Source organism: Somniosus microcephalus, chromosome 30, assembly GCF_052327205.1.
Source record: "Somniosus microcephalus isolate GS21.2 chromosome 30, FLI_Smic_1.0, whole genome shotgun sequence".
In the NCBI taxonomy this organism is placed as follows: Eukaryota; Metazoa; Chordata; class Chondrichthyes; order Squaliformes; family Somniosidae; genus Somniosus; species Somniosus microcephalus.
The window spans coordinates 29291988-29315710 of NC_141016.1; the positions used below are offsets into that span (position 1 = coordinate 29291988).

At 45.3% G+C, this 23723-nt stretch overlaps 2 protein-coding genes across 2 annotated transcripts in view; both read right to left on the reverse strand.

Moving 5' to 3' along the window:
* Window positions 1-23723, reverse strand: part of polb (polymerase (DNA directed), beta) — a 195468-nt gene that overhangs the window by 167217 nt on the left and 4528 nt on the right. The window contains exons 2-3 of the mRNA XM_085971302.1: window positions 10653-10710; window positions 9501-9567 (exon numbers count right to left, since the gene is read on the reverse strand). Coding sequence (XP_085827428.1) covers window positions 9501-9567; window positions 10653-10710 — 125 coding nt within the window. The remainder of the gene's footprint in view (window positions 1-9500; window positions 9568-10652; window positions 10711-23723) is intronic.
* Window positions 10675-23723, reverse strand: part of enkd1 (enkurin domain containing 1) — a 48933-nt gene continuing 35884 nt past the window's right edge. Inside the window, exon 9 of the mRNA XM_085971300.1 lies at window positions 10675-10710. The gene's annotated coding sequence lies outside the window, so the exon portion shown is untranslated. The remainder of the gene's footprint in view (window positions 10711-23723) is intronic.

The following is a 23723-nucleotide window of genomic DNA, read 5'->3' on the forward strand; positions in this document are numbered from 1 at the left end:
TCTGTTCCTGCACCCCCTTTAAAGTTGTACCATTTAGTTCATATTGCCTCTCCTCATTCTTCCTACCAAAATGTATCACTTTACACTTCTCTGTTAAATTTCATCTGCCTGCCTATTTCACCAGTCTATCTATGTCCTCCTGAAGTCTGTTACTGTCCTCATTGTTTACTATATTTCTGAGTTTCGTATCATCTGCAAACTTTGAAAATTATGCCTTGTGTGCCCAAGTCCAAGTCATTCATTTTTATCAAAAAGAGCAGTGGTCCCAACACTGACGACTAGGGACCACCACTGTATACTTCCCTCCAGTCTGAAAAACAGCCGTTCACCATTACTCTCTGCTTTCTGTCCCTTAGCCGATTTTGTATCTATGCTGCATGGGTTTTAATTTTGCTTACAAGTCTATTATGTGGTAAAATGCCCTTTGAAAGTCCAGATACATAACATCAACCACACTACCCTCATCAACCCTCTCCATTACTTCATCAAAGAACTGATCAAGTTAGTCAAACATGATTTGTCTTTAACAAATCTGTGCTGACTTTCATTTATTAGCCTATACTTTTCCAAATGCCAATTAATTGTGTCCTGGATTATTGTCTCTAAAAGGTCCCCCAAAATCAACATTAGGCTGACTGGCCTGTAGTTGCCGGGTTTATCCCTCTCCTCTTTTTTTTTTTTTTTTTTTAAAACGTAGGTGTAACATTTGCAATCCTCCAGTCCTCTGGCACCAGCCACATATCCAAAGAGGATTGGAAGATTGTGGCCAGAGCTTCCGCAATTTCCATCCTTACTTCCCTCAGTAACCTAGGATGAATCCCATCCGGACCAGGTGGCTTTTCTACTTTGAGGACTGCCAACCTTTTAAGTACATCTTCTTTATCTATTTTTATCCTATCCAATATTACTACTGCTGCCTCCTTTACTGCTGCTTTGGCAGCATCCTCTTCTGTAATGAAGACAGATGCAAAGTACTCATTTAGTACCTCAGCCATGCCCTCTGCCTCCACAAGATCATCTCCTTTTTGGTTGCTAATTAGCTCCACCCTTGTTTTGACTACTCTTTTACTATTTATGTGTTAATAAAAAGTCTTGCATTTATATAGCACCTTTCACAACCTCAGGACATCCCAAAGTGCTTTACTGCCAATGAAGTACTGTTGTAATGTTGGAACTGCGCAGCCTATTTCCACACAGCAAGCTCCCACAAACAGCAATGTGATAACAACCAGATAATCTGTTTTTTTTAGTGATGTTGATTGAGGGATAAATATTGGCTAGGACACCGGGGGATAACTCCCCTGCTCTTCTTCGAAATAGTGCCATGGGATCTTTTACATCCACCTGAAAAAACAGATGGGGCCTCTCCCTGTGGTAGCGAGTTCCACATTCTCACCACTCTTTGGGTAAAGAAGTTTCTTCTGAATTCCCTACTGGATTTCTTGGTGACAATCTTATATTGATGGCACCTCTGATAGTTCAGCACTCTGTTCGTACTGCACATGAATGTCAGTCTAGATTTTTGTCATCAAATCCAAATGAAAAACTTTTGGTTACCCTTTTATTATGGCCGCCAATCTATTCTCATACTCTCTCTTTGCCCCTCTTATTCCCTTTTTTTAAGATCTCCTCTGTACTTTCTATATTCAGCTTGGTTCTCTACAGTATTATGAACTTTACAATTGTCATAAGCCTCCTTTTTCTGTCTCATTTTAACCTCTATATCTTCAGTCATCCAAGGAGTTCTAGCTTTGGATGCCCTTCCTTTCCCCCTCATAGGAATGTGTCTACTCTGTACCCGAACCATCTCCTCTTTGAAGGCCTCCCATTGTTCAATTACTGTTTTGCCGACCAATCTTTGATTCAATCCACCTGGGCCAGATCCCTTTTCAATTCACTAAATTTAGCCCTCTTCCAGTTAAGTATTTTTACGCTTGATTGTACCTTGTCCTTTTCCATAATTATTCTAAAGCTGATGATATTACGATCACTGTTCCCCAAATGCTCCCCCACTGAAACATGCTCCACATTCCCAGAACTAGATCCAACACTGCTTTGTTCCTTGTTGGGCAGGAAACACAATGATTGAGAAAGTTCTCTTCTACACACTTCAAGAATTCCTTCCCCTCTTTGCCCTTTACACTGTTACTACCCCAGTCTATATTAGGATAATTGAAGTCCCCCATTATCACCACTCTGTAGTTCTTGCATTTTTCTTTAATTTGCCTGCAAATTTGCTTTTCTACCTCCTGCCCACTATTTGTTGGCCTCTAGTAATCGCTGCTCTATAGTTCCTTAATTCTAAACAGAGGCCCCTCAACTAGATCATCCCTCTCCAGTGATAGAATAGTTTCTTTGATCAATACTGCCACCCCCTCCTTTTTTTCTTCCCTACCTTTCTTTAATACCTTGTAGCCTAGAATATTAAGCTACATAGGATATACGACACAGAATCAGGCCATTCGGCCCAACCAGTCCATGCCGGTGTTTATGCTCCACTCGATCCTCCTCCCATCTTTCCTCATCTAACTCTATCAGCATAACCCTCTATTCCCTTCTCCCTCATATACTTGTCTAGCCTCCCCTTAAATGCATTTATTGTGGCGGAGCCACCAGGGGATTCAGGACAATTGCTTATAATTCCTTTAACAGCAATGTAGTGCAACCGGGGGCTGCACCTTTAATATATCTGTTAACTGTACTATGGCTTCTTTACTCCGCGTGATGACGTCATGCCGCCAGTCACGTGATCCTCCAACGGCGGGAAGAACCTGATGATGTCATGACGTCAGTGCTCAGAACCTTCTAGCAGTTCTAGAGATGCTTTCAACGAGACCAGACCTATTTGCATTGTATCCAGCAGTTTACTGTTTAACTTCATTTGTTCATTAAATTTTATTGTTTTTGATTCTCTGCGTCGATCTCAATTCTTCAGCTATGAACCTCCGTTCCTACATTGGTGACCCTGATTTTTTCGAACAATTTTCGTTGAAGTTACATCATGGACACGAACGCCGTCACCCTCAAACTGCCGCAATTTTGGGAGCAACAACCAGCCGCGTGGTTTTTCCAGGCGGAAGCCCAATTTGCAATCCGGGGAGTAGTAGCGGATTCGACCCGTTATTATTACGTGGTCTCCGCCCTCGACAGCGCCACGGCCTCGCGGGTCGTCAGCCTCCTCGGGAGTCCTCCGGACGATGGCAAGCACGAAGCTTTAAAAACACGGTTACTGCAGGTTTTCGGTCTGTCCAAGTCGGAGCGCGCTCGCAGACTTATCTCCATGCCCGGCCTCGGGGACTCAAAGCCATCAGAGCTCATGAGCCAGATGTTCACGCTCTTGGGCTCGGAATCGGAATGTTTTCTGTTCCGGGAGTTGTTTCTCTGCCAGTTGCCAGAGCCAGTACAGGCGGCCTTGGCCAATTCCGCGATCACAGACTGTGCTGAACTCGCTGCAGAAGCGGATAAAATTTTCACCGGCACACAACAATGTTGTGCGGCCACGAGGCGCCCATCCCCCACAAGAGCGAAGCCGACTCCTCCGCCAGCAGGCTGGTGTGCATACCACGCTCGTTTTGGCGTGAAAGCCCGATGCTGCCGTCCTCCCTGCAGTTTTTCCCCCCCAAAAAACCCTACCTCAAACCAGCGGTTTCTGAGAAGGGCGACAGGGCCTGAGGGACACGCCGGAGTTGCGATGGCCATCGGTTCCACAGGGAAGCTCCTTTATATCACAGACTCCCTGTCAGGTCGACGTTTTCTCTGTGATTCTGGCTCCCAGTGCAGTATCCTACCAGCGTCGAAGCTCGATCTTCAATCCGGCGGTCACGGTCCCTCCCTCGAGGCAGCCAATGGTGCGGCCATCCGCACACTCGGAAAGCGTAGGGTCCAGTTGCGTTTTGGCGGCCAGCATTTCGTTTGGGAGTTCATCACGGCGAAAGTCTCACAGACCATCCTGGGGGCAGATTTTTTTTGCGCCAATGGTTTTCTCGTCGACGTCCGGCACTGCCGGTTAATCAACGCGGCCACCTTTCATTCGGTCCCCTGCCACCGCAGCACCGCTGTGTCTTGGCCAGTTGCCTGTGCAGTCCCATCTCCAGATGAGTTCTCTCATCTTCTCGGTGAGTTTCCGGAGCTCACCAGGCCCACTTTTTCTTCTTCAGTCGCGAGGCACAGTGTGGCGCACCACATTAACACGACAGGATCCTCAGTTTATGTACGGGCTCGAAGGCTGGAACCCGGTAAACTCGCAGCCGCAAAGGCGGAGTTCCATACCATGGAACGCCTGGGAATTATTCGACGATCGAATAGTCCTTGGTCTTCACCATTACACATTGTTCCTAAACCAGGTGGCGGATGGCGGCCATGCGGCGACTACAGACGCCTGAATGAAGCTACTACTCCAGATCGGTACCCGATTCCTCACATACAGGATTTTTCGGCCCACCTGGCAGGGAATTCCATCTTTTCCAAAGTAGACCTTGTCCGGGGGTATCATCAAGTGCCCGTTCATCCTCAGGACGTCCCCAAAACCGCTGTCATTACGCCTTTCGGGCTCTTTGAGTTCCTTCGTATGCCGTTTGGGTTGAAGAACACAGCGCAAGCCTTCCAGCGTCTCATGGATTCTGTGTTGCGCGATATGCCGTTCATCTTCGTCTACCTCAATGGCATCCTCATCGCCAGTACCAGCAAGAAAGAGCACATTACGCACTTGCGTACCCTTTTTTCTCGTCTCAGCCAGCATGGCCTTATTATCAACCCGGCCAAGTGCCAGTTTGGCTTACAAAGCATTGATTTTCTGAGACACAGAATCACCTCAGAAGGCGCCGTTCCGCTGGCTACGAAGGTGGAGGCAGTTACCTCGTTCCCGCGTCCTCAGACCGTCAGGGCTCTCCAGGAATTCCTGGGGATGGTCAATTTTTATCATCGTTTCGTCCCCAAGGCGGCCCTGTTAATGCAACCGTTGTACGAGGCTCTAAAAGGTAAATCGGGTAAAGACCCCATCGGCTGGACACCCCAGATGACCAGGCATTCCTCAACACTAAGGACGCTTTGGCTGATGCGACCATGTTAGCACATCCTCTTCCAGGTGCAACCATCGCCCTTACCACAGATGCATCTGACTATGCCATCGGGGCTGTGCAGGAGCAATTGGTCAACGGCACGTGACAACCACTGGCTTTCTTCAGCCGCCAATTGCGAAAAAATGAACACAAATACAGTACCTTTGATAGGGAGTTGTTGGCACTTTTCCTGGCCATCCGCCATTTTCGCTTCTTACTGGAAGGACGCCCATTCACGGCTTTCGTAGACCACAAGCCACTTACGTTTGCCATGGCCAAGACAGCGGAACCATGGTCAGCTCGGTAACAACGTCATCTTACATTCATATCAGAATTTACAACAGGCATACAACATGTGTCTGGCAAGGACAACCTGGTGGCGGATTGTCTCTCCCGCGCCCCGGTCCACGCAGTCCACCTGGGAATCGACTATGTTGGTTTGGCAGAAGAACAGATGGCAGATCCTGAAGTGCAGGCGTACCGGACCACACCTTCCAGCTTACAAGTGGCTGATGTCAGTTTTCAGGCCGCAGGGACCACACTCCTTTGCGACATCTCGATGGGAGTCCCCCGACCAATTGTACCAGTCGAATGGCGCAGGAGAGTTTTCGACGCAATCCACGGTTTGTCGCACCCTGGTATGAGGGCTTCACAACGACTCATGGCAAAGAAGTTCGTCTGGAAAGGCATGCATCTCGACGTCCGTGACTGGACCAATACCTGCGTGAGTTGCCAGAGGTCCAAAATCCAACGGCATGCTAAGGCCCCAGTGTCCACTTTTCCAGTTCCAGAGCGTCGCTTCGACCATGTTCACGTGGACCTGGTTGGCCCTCTCCCTTCTTCTCGTGGTTTCACACATCACCTCACCGTGGTAGACCGCACCACCCGGTGGCCAGAGGCAATTCCTTTGGTTGCCACCACAGCGGCGGACGTTTCCAGAGCCTTCATCTCGTCATGGGTGGCTCGGTTCGGGGTACCGGCCGACATCTCCTCCGACCGAGGACCTCAATTTACCTCGGAACTTTGGAATGCCGTGGCTCAGGGTTTGGGTACCAAGCTTCATCACACCACCGCCTATCATCCACAGGCAAACGGTCTGTGCGAGAGATTTCACAGGTCCCTTAAAGCTGCACTGCGTGCTAGTCTTCGTGGGACTGGTTGGGTGGACAGGCTCCCTTGGGTGCTGCTGGGTCTTTGCACGGCTCCTAAGGACGACCTGCAATCTTCTTCTGCAGAACTGGTTTACGGCCAACCACTCAGAGTTCCTGGCGATTTTCTTCCTCCTCACATGGAACCCTGGTCTGCAGCTCAGCAGCTCGTCAGCCACCAAGAGGCGGCTAAGAATTTCATCCCAGTGCCTACGTCTCATCACGACCTGCAGCGCTCCCATGTTCCGGTGGAGCTTAAGAGCGCCGAATACGTTTTCATTCGTCAAGATGCTCACAGAGACCCGCTCAAACCGCCTTACACTGGTCCGTTCCGCGTCATCTCGTCAGGTGACAAGTCTTTCGCAGTCGACGTCGGCGGTAAGCCTGACCACATCTCCATCGACTGGTTAAAACCGTCTCATCTGGATCTAAGCAAGCCAGTCGTCACCGCTCAACAGCCTCGTCGTGGACATCCACCGTCAACCCAGTACAGCCGCAGCCAGCCACTTCTCTCCTACGCCACCATCCCAATCACGGCCAACTGCCAGTTCGTCTTCTAGCGCTCCGTGCCAGTTGCCAGAGTATCGCAGTCGGTCGGACAGACTCGTCAGACCCCTTCTCGTCTTACCTTTTCTGTTAAAGACAATTCTGGGGGGGGGGGGGGGCGTAGGTGGCGGAGCCACCAGGAGATTCAGGACAATTGTTTATAATTCCTTTAACAGCAATGTAGTGCAACCGGGGGCTGCACCTTTAATATATCTGTTAACTGTACTATGGCTTCTTTCCTTTACTCCGCGTGATGACGTCATTCCGCCTGTCACGTGATCCCCCAACGGCGGGAAGAACGTGATGACGTCATGACGTCAGTGCTCGGAACCTTCTAGCGTTCTAGAGAGGCTTTCAACGAGACCAGACCTATTTGCATTGTATCCAGCAATTTACTGTTTAACTTTGTTTGTTCATTAAATGTTATTGTTTTTGATTCTCTGCGTCGATCTCAATTCTTCAGCTAGGAACCTCCGTTCCTACACTATACTGTTTGCTTCAACCACTCCCTGTGGTAGCAAGTTCCACATTCTCACCACTCTCTGGGTAAAGAAGTTTCTTTTGAATTCCCTATTGGATTTCTTGGTGATTATCTTATATTGATGGCCTCTAGTTATGCTCTTCCCCACAAGTGGAAACATTCTCTCTGTATCCACTCTATCAAAACCTTTCATAATTTTAAAGACCTCTATTAGGTCACCCCTCAGCCTTCTTTTTTCAAGAGAAAAGAGACCCAGCCTGTTCATCCTTTCCTGATATGTATACCCTCGCATTTCTGGTATCCTCCTTGTAAATCTTCTCTGCACCCTCTCCAGTGCCTCTATATCCTTTTTATAATATGGCGACCGGAACTGTACGCAGTACTCCAAGTGTGGTCTAACCAAGGTTCGATACAGGCTTAGCATAACTTCCCTACTTTTCAATTCTACACCTCTAGAAATAAACCCTAGTGCTTGGTTTGCTTTTTTATGGCCTTTGCTAACCTGTGGCGCAACTTTTAGTGATTTGTGTATTTGTACTCCGAGATCCCTTTGTTCCTCTACCCCACCTAGACTCGCACCCTCCAAGTGATAAGTGACCTCCCTATTCTTCCTACCAAAATGCAATACCTCACATTTATCTGTGTTGAACTTCATTTGCCAATGATATGCCCATTCTGCAAGTTTATTAATGTTCTCCTGTAATGTGTTGGAGTCCTCCTCAGAATTCACTATCCCCCCACCCCCCCAAAATTTGGAGTCATACGCAAATTTCAAAATTTGTGTTTTTGATTCCAAAGTCTGAATCGTTAGTATAAATTGTGAACAACAGTGGTCCCAGCACTGATCCTTGTGGAACACCACTACCCACCTTCTGCCACTGTGAATAGCTACCATTTACTCCTACTCTCTGCTTTGTCTTGAAGCCAGCTAGCTATCCATTTTGCTACTTGCCCCCTGACTCCGCATTCTCTGACCTTGTTCATCAGTCTATTATCGAAGGCCTTTTGAAAATCTCGATAAATTACATCTACTCCATTACCAATGTCTACTCTCTCTGTTACCTCTTCAAAAAATTCAATGAGGTTGGTCAAGCAAGATTTTCCCTTTTGAAATCCATGCTGACTATTCATTACTATCTTTTTGGTTTCTAGATGTTCTTCTATTTTCTCCTTTAGTAGGAATTCCATTATTTTTCCTACCATCGTTGTTAAGCTGACTGGTCTATAATTCCCTGGACATATTCTATACCCCTTCTTAAATATTACATTAGCTATCCACCAGTCCTCTGGCACGACAACTTTTTCTAACGAATTATTAAATATGTGTAGCAATGCCTCTGCTATCTCTTCCTGAGATTCTTTTAAAATGCGTGGATGCAATCCATCTGGGCCAGGGGTTTTATCCTCTTTAAGTTTGATTAGTTTATTTAATATATCTCCTCTTTTTATTTTAAATGCACTTATCTCATCATCCAATGTCATGTCCAACTGTTCTAACTCCACAGTAAATACAACAGCAAAGTAATTATTTAATATTTCTGCCATTTCTCTATCGTTACCTCTGGTATTATCCTGTCTATCCCACAGAGGGTGGTGGGGGTCTGGAACTCACTGCCTGAAAGGGTGGTAGAGGCAGAAACCCTCATCACATTTAAAAAGTACTTTGATTTGCACTTGAAGTGCCGTAACCTACAAGACTACAGACCAAGAGTTGGAAAGTGGGAATAGGCTGGATAGCTCTTTCTCGGCCGGCACAGACACGATGGGCCGAATGGCCTCCTTCTGTGCTGTAATTTTCTATGATTCTATGAAAAACATAAAAACAGCCCAAAGACAACAAATGTGTTCAGGTAATAATGGTGTGGAGATGCCAGAGTTAGACTGGGGTGGACAAATGTAAGAAGTCACACAACACCAGGTTATAGTCCAACAGCTTTATTTGAAATCACAAGCTTTCGGAGCGCTGCTCCTTCTTCAGGTGAAGTGGAGAAATGCATAAAGCTGACTATATAAGCTGTGTCTTTATGCATTTCTCCACTTCACCTGACGAAGGAGCAGCGCTCCGAAAGCTTGTGATTTCAAATAAAGCTGTTGGACTATAACCTGGTGTTGTGTGACTTCTCACATTCAGGTAATAACTTCCACTATTGGCTCCTTTCACTTCAGATCATTTAAGTAATGCTAAGATTAAGCAAAATAAATACATTTCAGGTTTAAAGCATTTTTTTAAAAAGTTACAAAAATGTTTTCAAAAATGAAAATGCTTACCAGCTTTTTAGCTTCTGCGCCACTCTTGAGCTTTGTTGGGTACTTTGCAATAACTGAAGCTGCTTTCCTACCAGAAGATAATAAAAAGAAAAGCTAGTGCTGGAAAGGCCCGCTTTGTTTGTCGTAACCATCTGTAGTTAGTAGAACAGAAAGCCTCTACATAACATTGCTTTGGAAAAATTGTTTTACAGGGAACTCTTTGGTATCCGGCACCGATGTGTTGCCGGTTGATCAAAAATTCTGGATGACGGAGAGGGTTATCTACCGAGGCTATTTTTAACAAAGAAAAATAAGAAAATCAAGAAATGTGCAGTATACAGTAATTGAGTACTCACCTACAGAATGTTGTGTTAAATGGATGGTGGAAGATTCTTGATTAAGTACAGTACTGCCAGTTGAGGGTAATGCAATGCAATGACTACCAGCAGCGTCGGAGACACACAGTACCCCTGTAAAATGGCGGATCAGAATGGACGACCGGCAGCGCGGGAGAGTCAGACTCCTGTTGAGGTGTTCCGACTTCTGACAGCGCCAAGAAGTCGAGTAGAGGCAGTTTGGAGAACTACCCCCACTGACTAACTCGGCCACCACGGGAGACTCGGACTCGGCAACATTGCCGGTTATTGAGGTGTTGTTTTCGGAGTGAGAATTTTGCCGGTTAATAGAGAATTCTGGATATTTAGGTGCCGTTTAAACAAGAGTTTCCTGTACATGGCTTCCCTATTGCTAAGGGAGTCTCAAATAAAGATCTGATATACCACAAAATCATTGAACATACAATTAATTAACAAAAATCTAATTTGCAAACTGACAAAATCAGAGTGAAAGCTATATTTCTATTTACAGCTTGACTCTCCAAATAAAATGAAACAAACCTAGGTCAGATCTGTACTCAATCTGGGTACACGTTGTTCACTTTGGTATGCCCACTGCTTGTGTCCAGGTCATTACTAAAAGTTTTGGTCTGGGACACCATGAGTGGCGAGGATGCCAGTGCATGCTGGATCCAGCGGGAGGCATCACCTGGTGGGGTAATGAACTGGGGTTTACTGAGTGGACCACTATTAAGTCTGAGACCCTGAATGGCAATTGCAAAATAATTATCTTAGCTGAGTTCTTACAAACAACAAAACTGCCTGTCCTGGGATTTACCTGTAGGCATTGTACTTGTGCATTGCTCGGTTCACATTCCTCTCAAAGTTAGCCAGTTCTGCAAAAAATGAAAAATAAAAAAGGATAATGTATGGTTCAAACAACTCATTGTAGAGAAGCCATTTCAAAGGAGCATTCGATAAATACAGATGAAGAAAGCCATTCAACCCATCTTAACTCATCCATCCAGAATAAAGAAAAACTTACATTTCCCATCACATCATTTAAATGCCTCCTTAATAAATAAGGTTTTATCTTACTATCCTAATCAGAAGATCATTTCCAAGTGTTCATCACTCTTTACCGGGTGACCAGTCCCAAATTTTCCTTTCACTGGTTTTAACTCATGCCTCCCGTTCTGATTGACCTCATCTACATTGTTCAATATTTGGTATATTTTTATACGGAATTTTCAGTTATCTACTTTCAATTGAAAACACTCCAGCTGAGGCCTAACCAGTGTTTTATAAAAGGTTTGGAATAACTTCCTTGCTTTTGTACTCTATTCCTCTATTAATAAAGCCAAGGATCCCGTATGCTTTTTTAAACAGCTTTCTCAACTTGTCCTGTCACCTTCAATGATTTGTGTACGTACACCCCCAGGTCTCTCTGTTCCTGCACCCCCTTTAACATTGTACCATTGAGTTTATATTGCCTCTCCTCATTCTTCCTACCAAAATGCATCACTTCACACTTCTCTGTGTTAAATTTCACCTGCCATGTGTCTGCCTATTTCACCAGTCTGTCTATGTCCTCCTGAAGTCTGTTACTATCCTCCTCACTGTTTACTGTTTTTCCGAGTTTCATGTCATCTGAAAACTTTGAAAAGATGCCCTGTATACCCAAGTCCAGGTCATTAATACATATCAAAAAGAGCAGTGGTCCTAATACTGACCCCTGGAGGACACCACTGTATACTTCCCTCCAGTCTGAAAAACAACCGTTCACCACTACTCTCTGCTTTCTGTCCCTTAGCCAATTTTGTATCCACACTGCCGCTGCCCTTTAATCCCATGGGTTTTAATTTTTCCTAACAAAATCAAATGCCTTTTGAAAGTCCATATACACAACATCAACCGCACTACCCTCATCAACCCTCTCCGTTACTTCATCAAAGACCACAAGTTAGTCAAACACGATTTGATATGCGATGTTAAAAGCGCTATATAAATGCAAGTTGTTGTTGTTATTGATTTACCTTTAACAAATCCATGCTGACTTTCATTAGCTCATACTTTTCAAAGTCCCAATTAATTCTGTCCCAGTTTACTGGTCTCCAAAAGTTTCCCCACCACCGACGTTAGGCTGACTGTCCTGTAACTGCCGAGTTTATCCCTATTCCCTTTTTTAAGGACTGGAAGATTGTGGCCAGAGCCTCCACAATTTCCACCCTTATTTCCCTCAGTAACCTTGGATGCATCCCACCCGGACTGGGTGCATTTCCTACTTTGAAGACTGCCAACATTTTAAGTACCTCCTCTTCATCTATTTTTATCCTATCCAATACTGCTAATACCTCCTCCTTTACTGCTACACTGGCAGCATCCTCTTCTCTAGTGAAGACAGATGCAAAGTACACATTTAGGACCTCAGCCATGCCCTCTGCCTCCACAAGAAGATCTCCTTTCTGGTCCCTAATCGACCCACTCTTCCTTTGACTCTCCTTTCACTATTTGTACATTACATTTAATCATAGCTCAGATGATGCTTAAAAAATAATTTAATTTGAATCACTTTATCCCTACTCTCTGTCTCCTACCTCCCAACCAATTACCAGCCCATGTCACAAGGTTACCTCCAATTCCACGTGCTCTCATTTTTTTTTAATGAATTTCTTGTGCGGAACTTAATCAAAACCCTTTGGAAAGTCCATATAGACAACATCCGTAGACATTCTCCTAGCCACATGTTAGTGACCTATTCAAAACTTCAACTAGATTTGTCAGACATGACCTTCCCTTCATAAATCCATAGAGCTTCTCTTTGATCAGCTCATATTTTTGTCCCAAGTACCCAGTCACTGTGTCCTTGATTCCGGTAACTTCCCCCTACACAATTGATGCTAAACTAGCAGGTCTGTTAAGTTACCTGGTTTCTCCCTCCCTCACTTCTTAAATAATGGAGTGACATTTCACACACAGAATCACACACAGAAACCCCAGTGCAGATAGAGGCCATTTCGGCCCATCGAGCCTGCACCGACACATATCCCACCCGATCCCCGTAACCCCTACACCAACACATATCCCACCCTATCCCCGTAACCCCACGTATTTAATCCCCCTAACACTAGGTCAATTTATCATAGCCAATCAACCTAACCCGCACATCTTTGGACTATGGGAGGAAGCCGGAGCACCCGGAGGAAACCCACGCAAACACGGGGAGAATGTGCAAACTCCACACAGACAGTCACCCGAGGCCAGATTCAAACCCGGGTCCCTGGCGCTGTGAGGCAACAGTGCTAACCACTATGCCACCGTGCCGCAATTTTCCAATCCATAGGTGCAATTCCTGAATCAAGAGAACTTTAGAAAATTATGACTTGATATCCTCCTCTATTGCTTTCAATAGCGTGAGAAACCATCAGGTCCCAGAGATTTGTTTATCTCAAGTCCCATTATTTTCTCCATTACCATTTTTTAAAATCTTATATTAAATCCACTAAGTTCTTTCCCATGACTTATTTTTAGGTTCCCTTGTACTTCTTTCTCCACTGTGAAAATGGATACAAAGAAGTATGCCATTTCCTTATTGTCCATTATAGTCTCCCCACATCTGTCTTTACTGTGCCCATATTACACTTTACCACTCTCTTTCTCTTAACATATTTATAAAAACTTTTGCTGTCAGCTTTGATATCGCTTGCAAGTTTTTTTTCATATTCCCTTTCTGCATCATTATTTTCTTTGTATCCCTTTGTTACTTTTTATAACTCTCCCAATATGCTGGATTTCCACTTTTCCCTGCATTTGTATAAGCCTGGTACAGTCCCTTACCTCATTTCTTGAGCATGGTTGTTTAACTACACAAGTGGAGCCTTTTGATATGCTAGTTTTGTACCCGACCAAATACTTCTTTGAAGAATCCCCACTGTTTGTCTGCAGATTTACCTATTAACACATGAATAATGTACCCAGTGTCTCACTGAGCTATTTAAACCAGTGAACCTTACACACAATGTGCCTTTAAGCAGAGTGGTGCTGGTGTCTTGAACAAGTCTCCTACACTAAACTTTTATGGGGGGGCTGGTAGGGAGACAAAACTGTCTGAAATTAAGACACAGTCACCCTTCAAAGTCCACGACAACATTTCCATGACAGAAACAGAATGTTAATTTCCATGTTCCCTAAATAAAAATCGACAGGTCTGAACATTTACAGGAAACCAACTTTGGCCACTGAGTACCAGAGAATGCCTATGCATCTTATAAAATATTAAAACGGGCTTTTTGATTGTGAGAGGGTTTTTACACAGCTCCCCAGATGGAGTCCATTGGTGAAAGCAGGGTGTATCTGGCTCACTTGGTAAAGGCAGTGTTAACTGTGACATTTAGATCAGAAGGTCCTTTACAGATTCACTCATTTGCAGTGAAATGCATTCATTTGGTTTAAAATTATGACCCATTGTGTTTCAATCAGTTTTCAGTCCATTTCACTCTTTCTGATCATAAATTTCACTCCTAATATCCCACTGATGTTGCAAACCGAGGATTACTAAAATCTTACCGACTACACTGGCTGAATGAGAGGTTTGTGATCAATGAAAGTGAGGCTTCATTACAAACCATTAAACACAGAGCTGTCGAAACAAACCATATATATTTCAATTAAAAAGGACAAATCGGTGTCCTCGGGTATAATGTTTTAAGTATTACTCACATTGCTGCCAACATCCCACGGAAATAAAAGACATGCCTCTCACATCCTCAGTATATCTCAGAATGCGTCACAGCCAATGATTCACTTCTGAAGTGCAGCGACTATTACTACAGGAAACTTTGTGCTATCCGGCACCGACGGGACCGAGCTGCTGCCGTTCCCTCAAAACTGCCGGACACACCAGCGCTAATGTTGAAAGATACGGAAGCTTCTGAGCTTAGCAACAGCTTCTAAACAGTCCAAGCGTCTCTGTAGCTTAGCAACAGCTTCAGCAGACCTCGCAGAGCTTGACTGTTGAGGAAAAAAAGCAACGAGAAGAAAAAAAAACCTAACGAAAACGGCTCCTGATTTTTGCCGGTGGCTCGAGCATTCCGGACAGTTAGCCTCCGGATAACACACAGTTTCCTGTATGTAGGAAAACACAGCAGCCAATTGGCTACGGTACAACAAACTGCAATGAGATAAATGACCAGTTAACCTATTTTGGCGATACCGGTTGCTGGATAAATGTTGGCTAGACACTGGGAGAACTCCCCTGTTCTTCTTCAAATAGTACAATGAGATCTTTTACGTCCACTGAACAAGCAGACAGGGGCGTCAGTTTAAACTCTCATCGGAAAAATAAAACCTCCAACAATACAGCACTCCTTCAGTACTGCACTGAAGTATCAGCCCTGAAGTGGGATTTATCTGCTCTCTCAGGTGGATGTAAAAGATCCTATGGCACTATTTCGAAGAAGGGCAGGGGAGTTATCCCCGGTGTCCGGGGCCAATATTTATCCCTCAAATCAACATCACTAAAAAAAAATTCTCTGGTCATTATCACATTGCTGTTTGTGGGAGCTTGCTGTGCACAAATTGGCTGCTGCCGCGTTGCCTACATTACAACAGGGACTACACTTCAAACAGTACTTCATTGGCTGTAAAGTGCTTTGGGACGTCCGGTGGTTGTGAAAGGCGCTATAGAAATGCAAGTCTTTCTTTCTTTTTATCCCACAACCTTCTGACTCAGAGATGAAAGTGCTGGCACTACACAGGCAACTTAAACAGACTTTCCAACCGGAGGAAAATGTTATTAGGGTGAAGCCTCAGCCAAATGCTGTAGGGGCAGACAATTTTACTGAGTATTCAGAGGCTGCTTTTAACAATATAATGAAAGTACTTGCAGTATATCGCACATTACTAGTTCTGTCAGTGTAATATATTATCATGTGGTTTGGTATGAGCATGCTCAGTTCGCTCTGGCCTAATAAAGCAAGCACATGGACTAGCAACTCATCGTGTCTCTGTCCTTCATTTGTTCCACCCACATATATTACATTTTGCCAAAAAGAAAATACTGCAGATGCTGGAAATCTGAAATAAAAACAGAAAATGCTGGAGATACTCAGCAGATCAGGCAGCATCTGTGAAGAGATACAGAGTTAACTTTCAGGTCAGACCTGCTGAGTATCTCCAGCATTTTCTGTTTTTATTACATTTTGCCGATGAGGATGGGATCCCAAAACCATTTTTAGCGATCATGGAAGGACAGTGTTCAACCTTCGAGTGGACAAGTTTAAGGTGAATTTGTGACACTTAAACTGAATTTTTGCAATGTTTTACCATTAATGTTGATGCACAATCGTCTGCGCTTCGCCTTCTTGTGTATGTATACACAGCAACAGCGGCGTGGATTCTCAGGTACACAGGGAGCGGCTGAGTCACTGTTCGACGGGATCGGGACAATCATGGCCGCACCTACGGGATTCATGGAAGCCTCGGCATGTATGATCGAGCTTGCAAACCATTCAGTTCTTACATTGAGCGGATGGAGATTTTTTTAGGACTAATAACATTATTGAGACTGAAGGTGCAGATGAGAATGTTCAAGCGCAAAATAAAGAAATTCATGAACGGTAATTCGTGAATGGAAAAAAGCAATTTTTCTAACGGAGATCAAGCCAGATATCTACAGAACGTTGACAAACCTACTCGCGCCAGGGAAAGCGAAGGATCCGTCGTTTGAAGACATTGTCGAAAAACTCGAGGACCATTTCGACCCAAAGCCATTAGAAATAGCAGAGAGCTAGAAGTTTGGTACCAGAAACCAAAAACAAAGTGAAACCATCAGTGAGTATATTGTAGCTCTTAAGAACCTGTCTTTGTATTGTAACTTCGGCTTTGTTTTGGATCGTGCGTTGCGAGATAAGTTTGTGTGTGGACTGGTGGGTGAGCGCACACAGTCCAAGTTACTCAACACTCCGAACCTAACGTTTGATATAGCATGCAAAATTGCCCTATCTATGGAGATGTCGTCTAAGAATGCTAGGGAGCTCCGTCAAACTCAAGTGACTACTGCAGCTGAGGTCTACAGTCACAAAGCCACCGCCAAACCTAAAGCTGTGAGACCAAGTCAAAAGCATGTCGGTGAGAGCAGCTCAGTGAATTGTTATCACAGCAATGGAAATCACTCACCACAGTCCTGCCAATACAGAAATGCAAAGGCCTAGAAATTCACTGGCGCCCCGTTTGGGGCACCAGTCTCGCCAGGGCGCCGGACGTACCGCCCCGGAAGGAGTCGCAACCGCCCGCCGGAAATTCAGTTTCAGCGCCCCAGACAGAAGCGCAGCGCTACTCGAGGCGCCCCGCATCCCTCTTGGGGCGCTGCAACTGAAAATCGCAGCGCAACGTGCCGCAGCGCAACACGCTGCGGCACGTTGCGCTGCGGTACTGCAGGCCTTCCTCCCCTTCTTAAAGTAGAGGGGCCTGCTGCAGCGCGATCGGCGATTGCGAGTGCCGGCAAAAGAGCCCGGCACCGAGGAGAAGTGCCGGGCTCTTGGGACACAGCTGGCACAACGCAGGTGGGGGGGTGCTCAGGAGGCCGGGGATGGCGGTGCGAAGAGGTGCTGGCAGGTGGCCAGCAAAAAAAATGGCCACCACACACCTCAGCACTCTAACGCCGCAGGTAGGCCCCCCTGAACCGGTCGCAAATTGCGACCAGCGTTAAAGCAGGGGGCGCTACCAAATTTCACGATCGGGGCGGTAGCGGGGCGCTGCGCACACCGATGACGTCATCGGTAGCAGCGCAGCACTAACGGCTAGCGCCGCCATTAGCATCCCGCTAAATTTAGCGGGAGGCGTGGCCAGTGGCGTTAAACCGACTAAGTGCCCTCTTTGGGCACTAACAGGTGGCGCAGCCCACTGAATTTCTAGGCCAAAGTGTTTTCACTGCCAGAAGTAAGGCCATATTTCAATAGCTTGCAGAGCTAGATCTAAAGCAGGAAGTAAGAACCATTCTAGTGGCAATGCAAAGCAGCGACAACAAAAGGGAAGAGTTTACAATATTGAAGTGAACACACCTGATGTTGAAGAAATAGGCATCTACAGTATCTATGCGGCAACACTAGCAGTCGTGAGAAAGGCTTCCGTACAAAACTTTTGTTCAATGAGCAATATATTGATATGTGTATCGACACGTCGACGGACTGCTCTATCATGAGTAAGGACACATATAAGTGTAAGTTTAATCAAGAACCTCTTACAAAGAGTACCATAGAGAGTTAAAAACCTACTCTGGAGAAATCCTAGACACAGGTGGACAAATGGAATATACAGTTCAACACATTGGCCAGTCAGTAAAGCTGCCTATTATTGTAGCGAGCTACAACAACAGGCCAACCCTCATGGGCAAAGACTGGTTGAGAAAGTTAAAACTAGACTGGAAAAACGTCTTCAGTGTTGATGCTTCAAAGAAGCAACTCGACACAATGCTGAACAAGTACGACAGCATGTTCACAGACAGTTATGAGGGCATCACGGGGTATGACGCGCATATCCGCATCAAGTCCAACGCGAAGCCTGTCTTGTAAGGCAAGGCCGGTCCCCTATGCGTTGAAAAGTCAGGTGGAAGAAGAGCTAGCGAAGCTCAGAGAGAACAGAGTGCTAGTAAAACCTGATAAAAGTGAATGTGCTACCCTGATTGTGGTAGTGCCCAAAGCAGACAAAACTGTACACTTGTGCGGTGACTACAAAGTTACTATCAACCAAGCAGTTGACGATGAGCAGTACCCGTTACCTACATCGTAAGATTTGGATGCAGCACGCTCGGGGTCAAAGGATTTCTCTAAGCTTGACCTGTCGCACGCTTACACTCAGCTGAATGTTGACAAAGAGTCAACAGTATCTCACTATCAACACACACAAGGGATTGTACTCATACACCAAGGCTGCCGTATGGTGTAAAGTCCTCCCCCAAAATCTTCCAGGCTACAATGGTTAAGATTTTGCAATGAGTTCCAAATTGTTTATGCAATCAAGACGATGTGCTGTTCGCAACAAGCAGTGAGGAGGAAACTCTAGAAGTGTTAGATATAGTGCTTCAAAGGTTGAATGCTCACAACGTCAAACTGAAAAGGAGCAAATGTGCTTTTGTGCAGCCCTCACAAAGAGCGAAAGAAACTATGTGCAAACTGAAAAGGAAGCACTGGCCATAGTGTTTGAAATCAAGAAATCCCAACAGTTCCTGATCAGCAGAAAGTTTACCCTGATAACCAATCACAAACCACTCCTAGCAATATTGGGGCCCAAATCTGCCATCCCTGCAATGGTGGCATCAAGAATGCAATGTTGGGCAGTGTTGTTGTCACAATATGATTATACGATTGAATATCGCACTTCAAAGCAAAACGCAATCACAGATGCCTTGTCCACATTGTCACGAGGACTCGTGTTGGGAGTGAACGTGTGATTTTCATGCGAGGTGCAGTTGACAAAGACTTTCCTGTGGATGCAACTGAGATTGCAGGTGAGACCCAAAAGGACTCAGTACTGAAAAGAGTATCTGAAAACACCTTGAATGGATGGACTGATCAGTGTATGGATACAGAATTGAAACCATTCTATAACCGTCGCACTGAATTCTCTTGTGAGCAAGGTTGTATCAAGTGGGGAAACAGAGTGGTGGTACCTACTTCTTTGAGAGATAGAATTGTGGCCGAACTTCATACTGAACATCCAGGGATCGTCAGTATGAAATCAATTGCAAGAAGCTTTGTTTACTGGCCTGGATTGGACAGTGATCTTGAATCGCTTGTCAGCAAATGCAGCATTTGCCAAAATTGCAGAAACCACCCAAAACTCCACTACAAGCCTGGTCATGGCCAAGTAGACCTTTTCAGAGAGTACATGTAGACTTCTGTGAGATAGCAAATTATTATTTCCTAGTACTTGTAGATAGTCAAAGTGGATTGAAGTGAAACATATAGGTTCAAACAAGTCCGAGATAGAAACAGGATCACCTTTCGTTTGGAACCAAAAAACAGCCCGAAAATTGGTTCAACACCAAAAGATGATCAGGAAGGCTCCTCCGCAAACCTGTTATCAAATTGGATTTGTAGTTCATTTAAAAGAAAAAAAGCCAGGAGTCTTTGTCACAGAGATAGTGGATGCGTTGGTTGTCATTTTCCAAAATTCCATAGATTCTAGAACGGTTCCCGCGGATTGGAAGGTAGCAAATGTAACCCCACTATTTAAGAAAGGAGGGAGAGAGAAAACGGGGAACTACAGACCAGTTCGCCTGATATCAGTGGTAGGGAAAACGCTAGAATCTATTATTAAGCACGTGGTAACAGGGCACTTAGAAAATAACAATAGGATTGGGCAGAGTCAACATGGATTTATGAAAGGGAAATCGTGTTTGACAAATCTGTTAAGAGTTTTTTGAGGTTGTAACTAGCAGAATAGATAAGGGGGAACCAGTGGATGTGGTGTATTTGGATTTTCAGAAGGCGTTCGATAAGGTGCCACACAAGAGGTTATTAAACAAAATTAGGGCTCATGGGATTGGGGGTAATATACTGGCATGGATTGAGGATTGGTTAACGGACAGAAAACAGAGAGTAGGAATAAACGGGTCATTTTCAGGTTGTCAGGCTGTAACTAGTGGGGTGCCACAAGGATCAGTGCTTGGGCCCCAGCTATTCACAATCTACATCAATGATTTGGATGAGGGCACCAAATGTAATATATCCAAGTTTGCTGATGATACAAAGCTGGGTGGGAATGTAAGTTGTGAGGAGGATGCAAAGAGGCTTCAAGGGGACAAATGTGAGAAGTCACACAACACCAGGTTATAGTCCAACAGCTTTATTTGAAATCACAAGCTTTCGGAGCGCTGCTCCTTTGTCAGGTGAAGTGAAGAGACGCATATAGGCACAGCATATATAGTCAGAGAACACTGCCAGATGATTACAGGTAATCTTTCTAATTGCCCTTTATCACACCTCGGCAGAGAGATAATCACAGCAATCAGAGGTGTGAATGGTGTCCAAACAAGTCAGTCAGGAAAACATTACATCAAAGAACAATGAGGTGGGGTCACAAGGGGTCGAGTATTTTTTAAATGGAGAGAGATTGGGAAATGTTGGTGTTCAGAGGGACCTGGGTGTCCTTGTACACCAATCACTGAAAGTTAACATGCAGGTACAGCAAGCAATTAGGAAAGCAAATGGTATGTTGGCCTTTATTACAAGAGGGTTTGAGTATAAGAGTAAAGACGTCTTACTGCAATTACATAGGGTCCTGATGAGACCACACCTGGAGTATTGTGTACATTTTGGTCTGCTTACCTAAGGAAGGATATACTTGCCATAGAGGGAATGTAACGAAGGTTCACCAGACTGGTTCCTGGGATGGGGGGATTGTCCTATGAGGAGAGATTGAGGAGACTAGGCCTATATTCTCTAGAGTTTAGAAGAATGAGAGGCGATCTCATTAAAACATACAAAATTCTTACAGGGCTTGACAGGGGAGATGCAGGGAATATGTTTCCCCTGGCTGGGGAATTTAGAACCAGGGGTCACAGTCTCAGAATAAGGGGTCGACCATTTAGGACTGAGATAAGGAGAAATTTCTTCACTCAGAGGGTGGTGAATCTTTGGAATTCTCTACCCCAGAGTTGTTGAGTATATTCAAGACAGAGATCGATAGGTTTTGGAATATTAAGGGAATCGAGGGATATGGGGATAGTGCGGGAAAGTGGAGATGAGGTAGAAGATCAGCCATGATCTTACTGAATGGCGGAGCAGGCTCGAGGGGCCATATGGCCGACTCCTGCTCCTATTTCTTATGTTCTTATGTTATGTGCTACATGTAATGCTGAGAAAGGTGGGTCCACAGTTTTGTTGTATTTGAGAGGAGAATACATACACTTTTTTTAGTATGTATTCCATAATGTATTATCACAATAGCAAAATACTGCGGATGCTGGAAATCTGAAATAAAAACAGAAAATGCTGGAAATACTCAGCAGGTCAGGCAGCATCTGTGGAGAGAGAAACAGAGTTAACGTTTCAGGTCGATGACCCTTCGTCAGAACTGGAAAAAGTTGGAGATGTAAAAGACTTTTAAGCAAGTGTAGGGGCAGGGAGAGAGGAGAGGAGAGGAAAGGACAAAAGGGAAGGTCTGTGATAGGATGAAAGGCAGGAGAGATTAAGAGACAAAAGGGATGATGGTGCAAGGCAAAAAAAGATGGTAGTGGGACAAGTTAAGAAACAAAAGATGAGTCTAGATGAAGTGTAAATGGCAACGGCTGACTGATCAACAGCTGCCATGTGAAAAAAAAAGGGCAGAGGTTATGGTCTGAAATTACATAGAAAACATAGAAGACAGGAGCAGGAGTAGGCCATTCAGCCCCTCGAGCCTGCTTCGCCATTCAATGAGATCCTGGCTGATCATCCAAATTCAGTACCCTGTCCCTGCCTTCTCCCCATATCCCTTGATCCCTTTAGCCTTAAGAAATATATCCAACTCCTTCTTGAATATATTTAATGAATTGGCCTCAACTGCCTTTTGTGGTAGAGAATTCCACAGGTTCACCACTCTCTGGGTGAAGAAATTCCTCCTCATCTCTGTCCTAAATGGCTTACCCCTTATCCTTAGACTATGACCCCTGGTTCTGGACTCCCCCCGCCATCAGGAACATCCTTCCTGCATCTAGTCTGTCTAGTCTGTTTGAATTTTATAAGTTTCAATGAGATCCCCTCTCATTCTTCTAAACTCCAGCGAATACAAGCCCAATCGACCCAAAAGAGGGAGAACATCAGTGAGAGCAGTGAAAGTATGGCCAGAGGGGGCAGTATCGGAGCTTCAGGATTGCTTCGAACGCACTGATTGGGGCATGTTTGCCCATAATGACATCGAGGAATACGCATCCACAGTGCTATTCTACATTAACAGCTGCGGCGAGGTCGTCACGACCCATAAAAATATCAGGACATACCCCAACCAGAAACCCTGGATGAACGGAGAGGTCCGCTCACTGTTGAAAGCACGCGACGCAGCATTTAAATCTGGTGACGCGGCGGCTTACAGTGCAGCTAGGACCAACCTAAAAAAAGGTATCAGGACTGCCAAAAGGAAACAGACACTGCGGATAGAGGATCACTTCCGCAACAACTCGGACCCCCGGTGCATGTGGCAAGGCATCCAGTCCATCACTGACTACAAGGGCAAAAACACCAGCCCCCCGGTCAGCGATGCCTCCCTTCCGGAGGAGCTTAACAACTTCTACGCTCGCTTCGACAGGGACAACAGGGAGCCGGCTACCAAAGCCTTGCCACCCCCGGAAGACCAGGTGCTCACTCTGTCGACCTCCGACGTAAGGGGTGTTCTACGCGGAGTGAGCACACGAAAGGCTGCTGGACCGAATAGCATCCCTGGATGGGTACTCAAGGAATGTGCTGATCAGCTGGCTGATGTCTTCACCGCCATCTTCAATCTGTCATTGGCCCAGGCAGTAGTCCCTACATGCTTCAAGACCGCTACCATTATTCCTGTGCCAAAACAAACGGCTGTGACGTGCCTGAACGACTATCGACCTGTCGCACTCACACCCATCATAATGAAGTGTTTCGAGAGACTGGTCCTGGCTCACATCAAAGCTAGTGTTCCTGCCTCTCTTGACCAACACCAGTTTGCCTATCGTGCAAACAGATCAACAGAGGATGCAATCACAACTGCTCTACACTCGGCACTGAATCACCTAGATGGGAAGGAGACCTACATCAGAATGCTGTTCATAGACTACAACTCAGCAATCAACACTATCGTCCCCAACAAACTGGCCACCAAACTCCAAACTCTTGGCCTGAACACTTCCCTCTGCAACTGGACCCTGGACTTCCTAACAAACAGACCCCAGTCTGTCAAA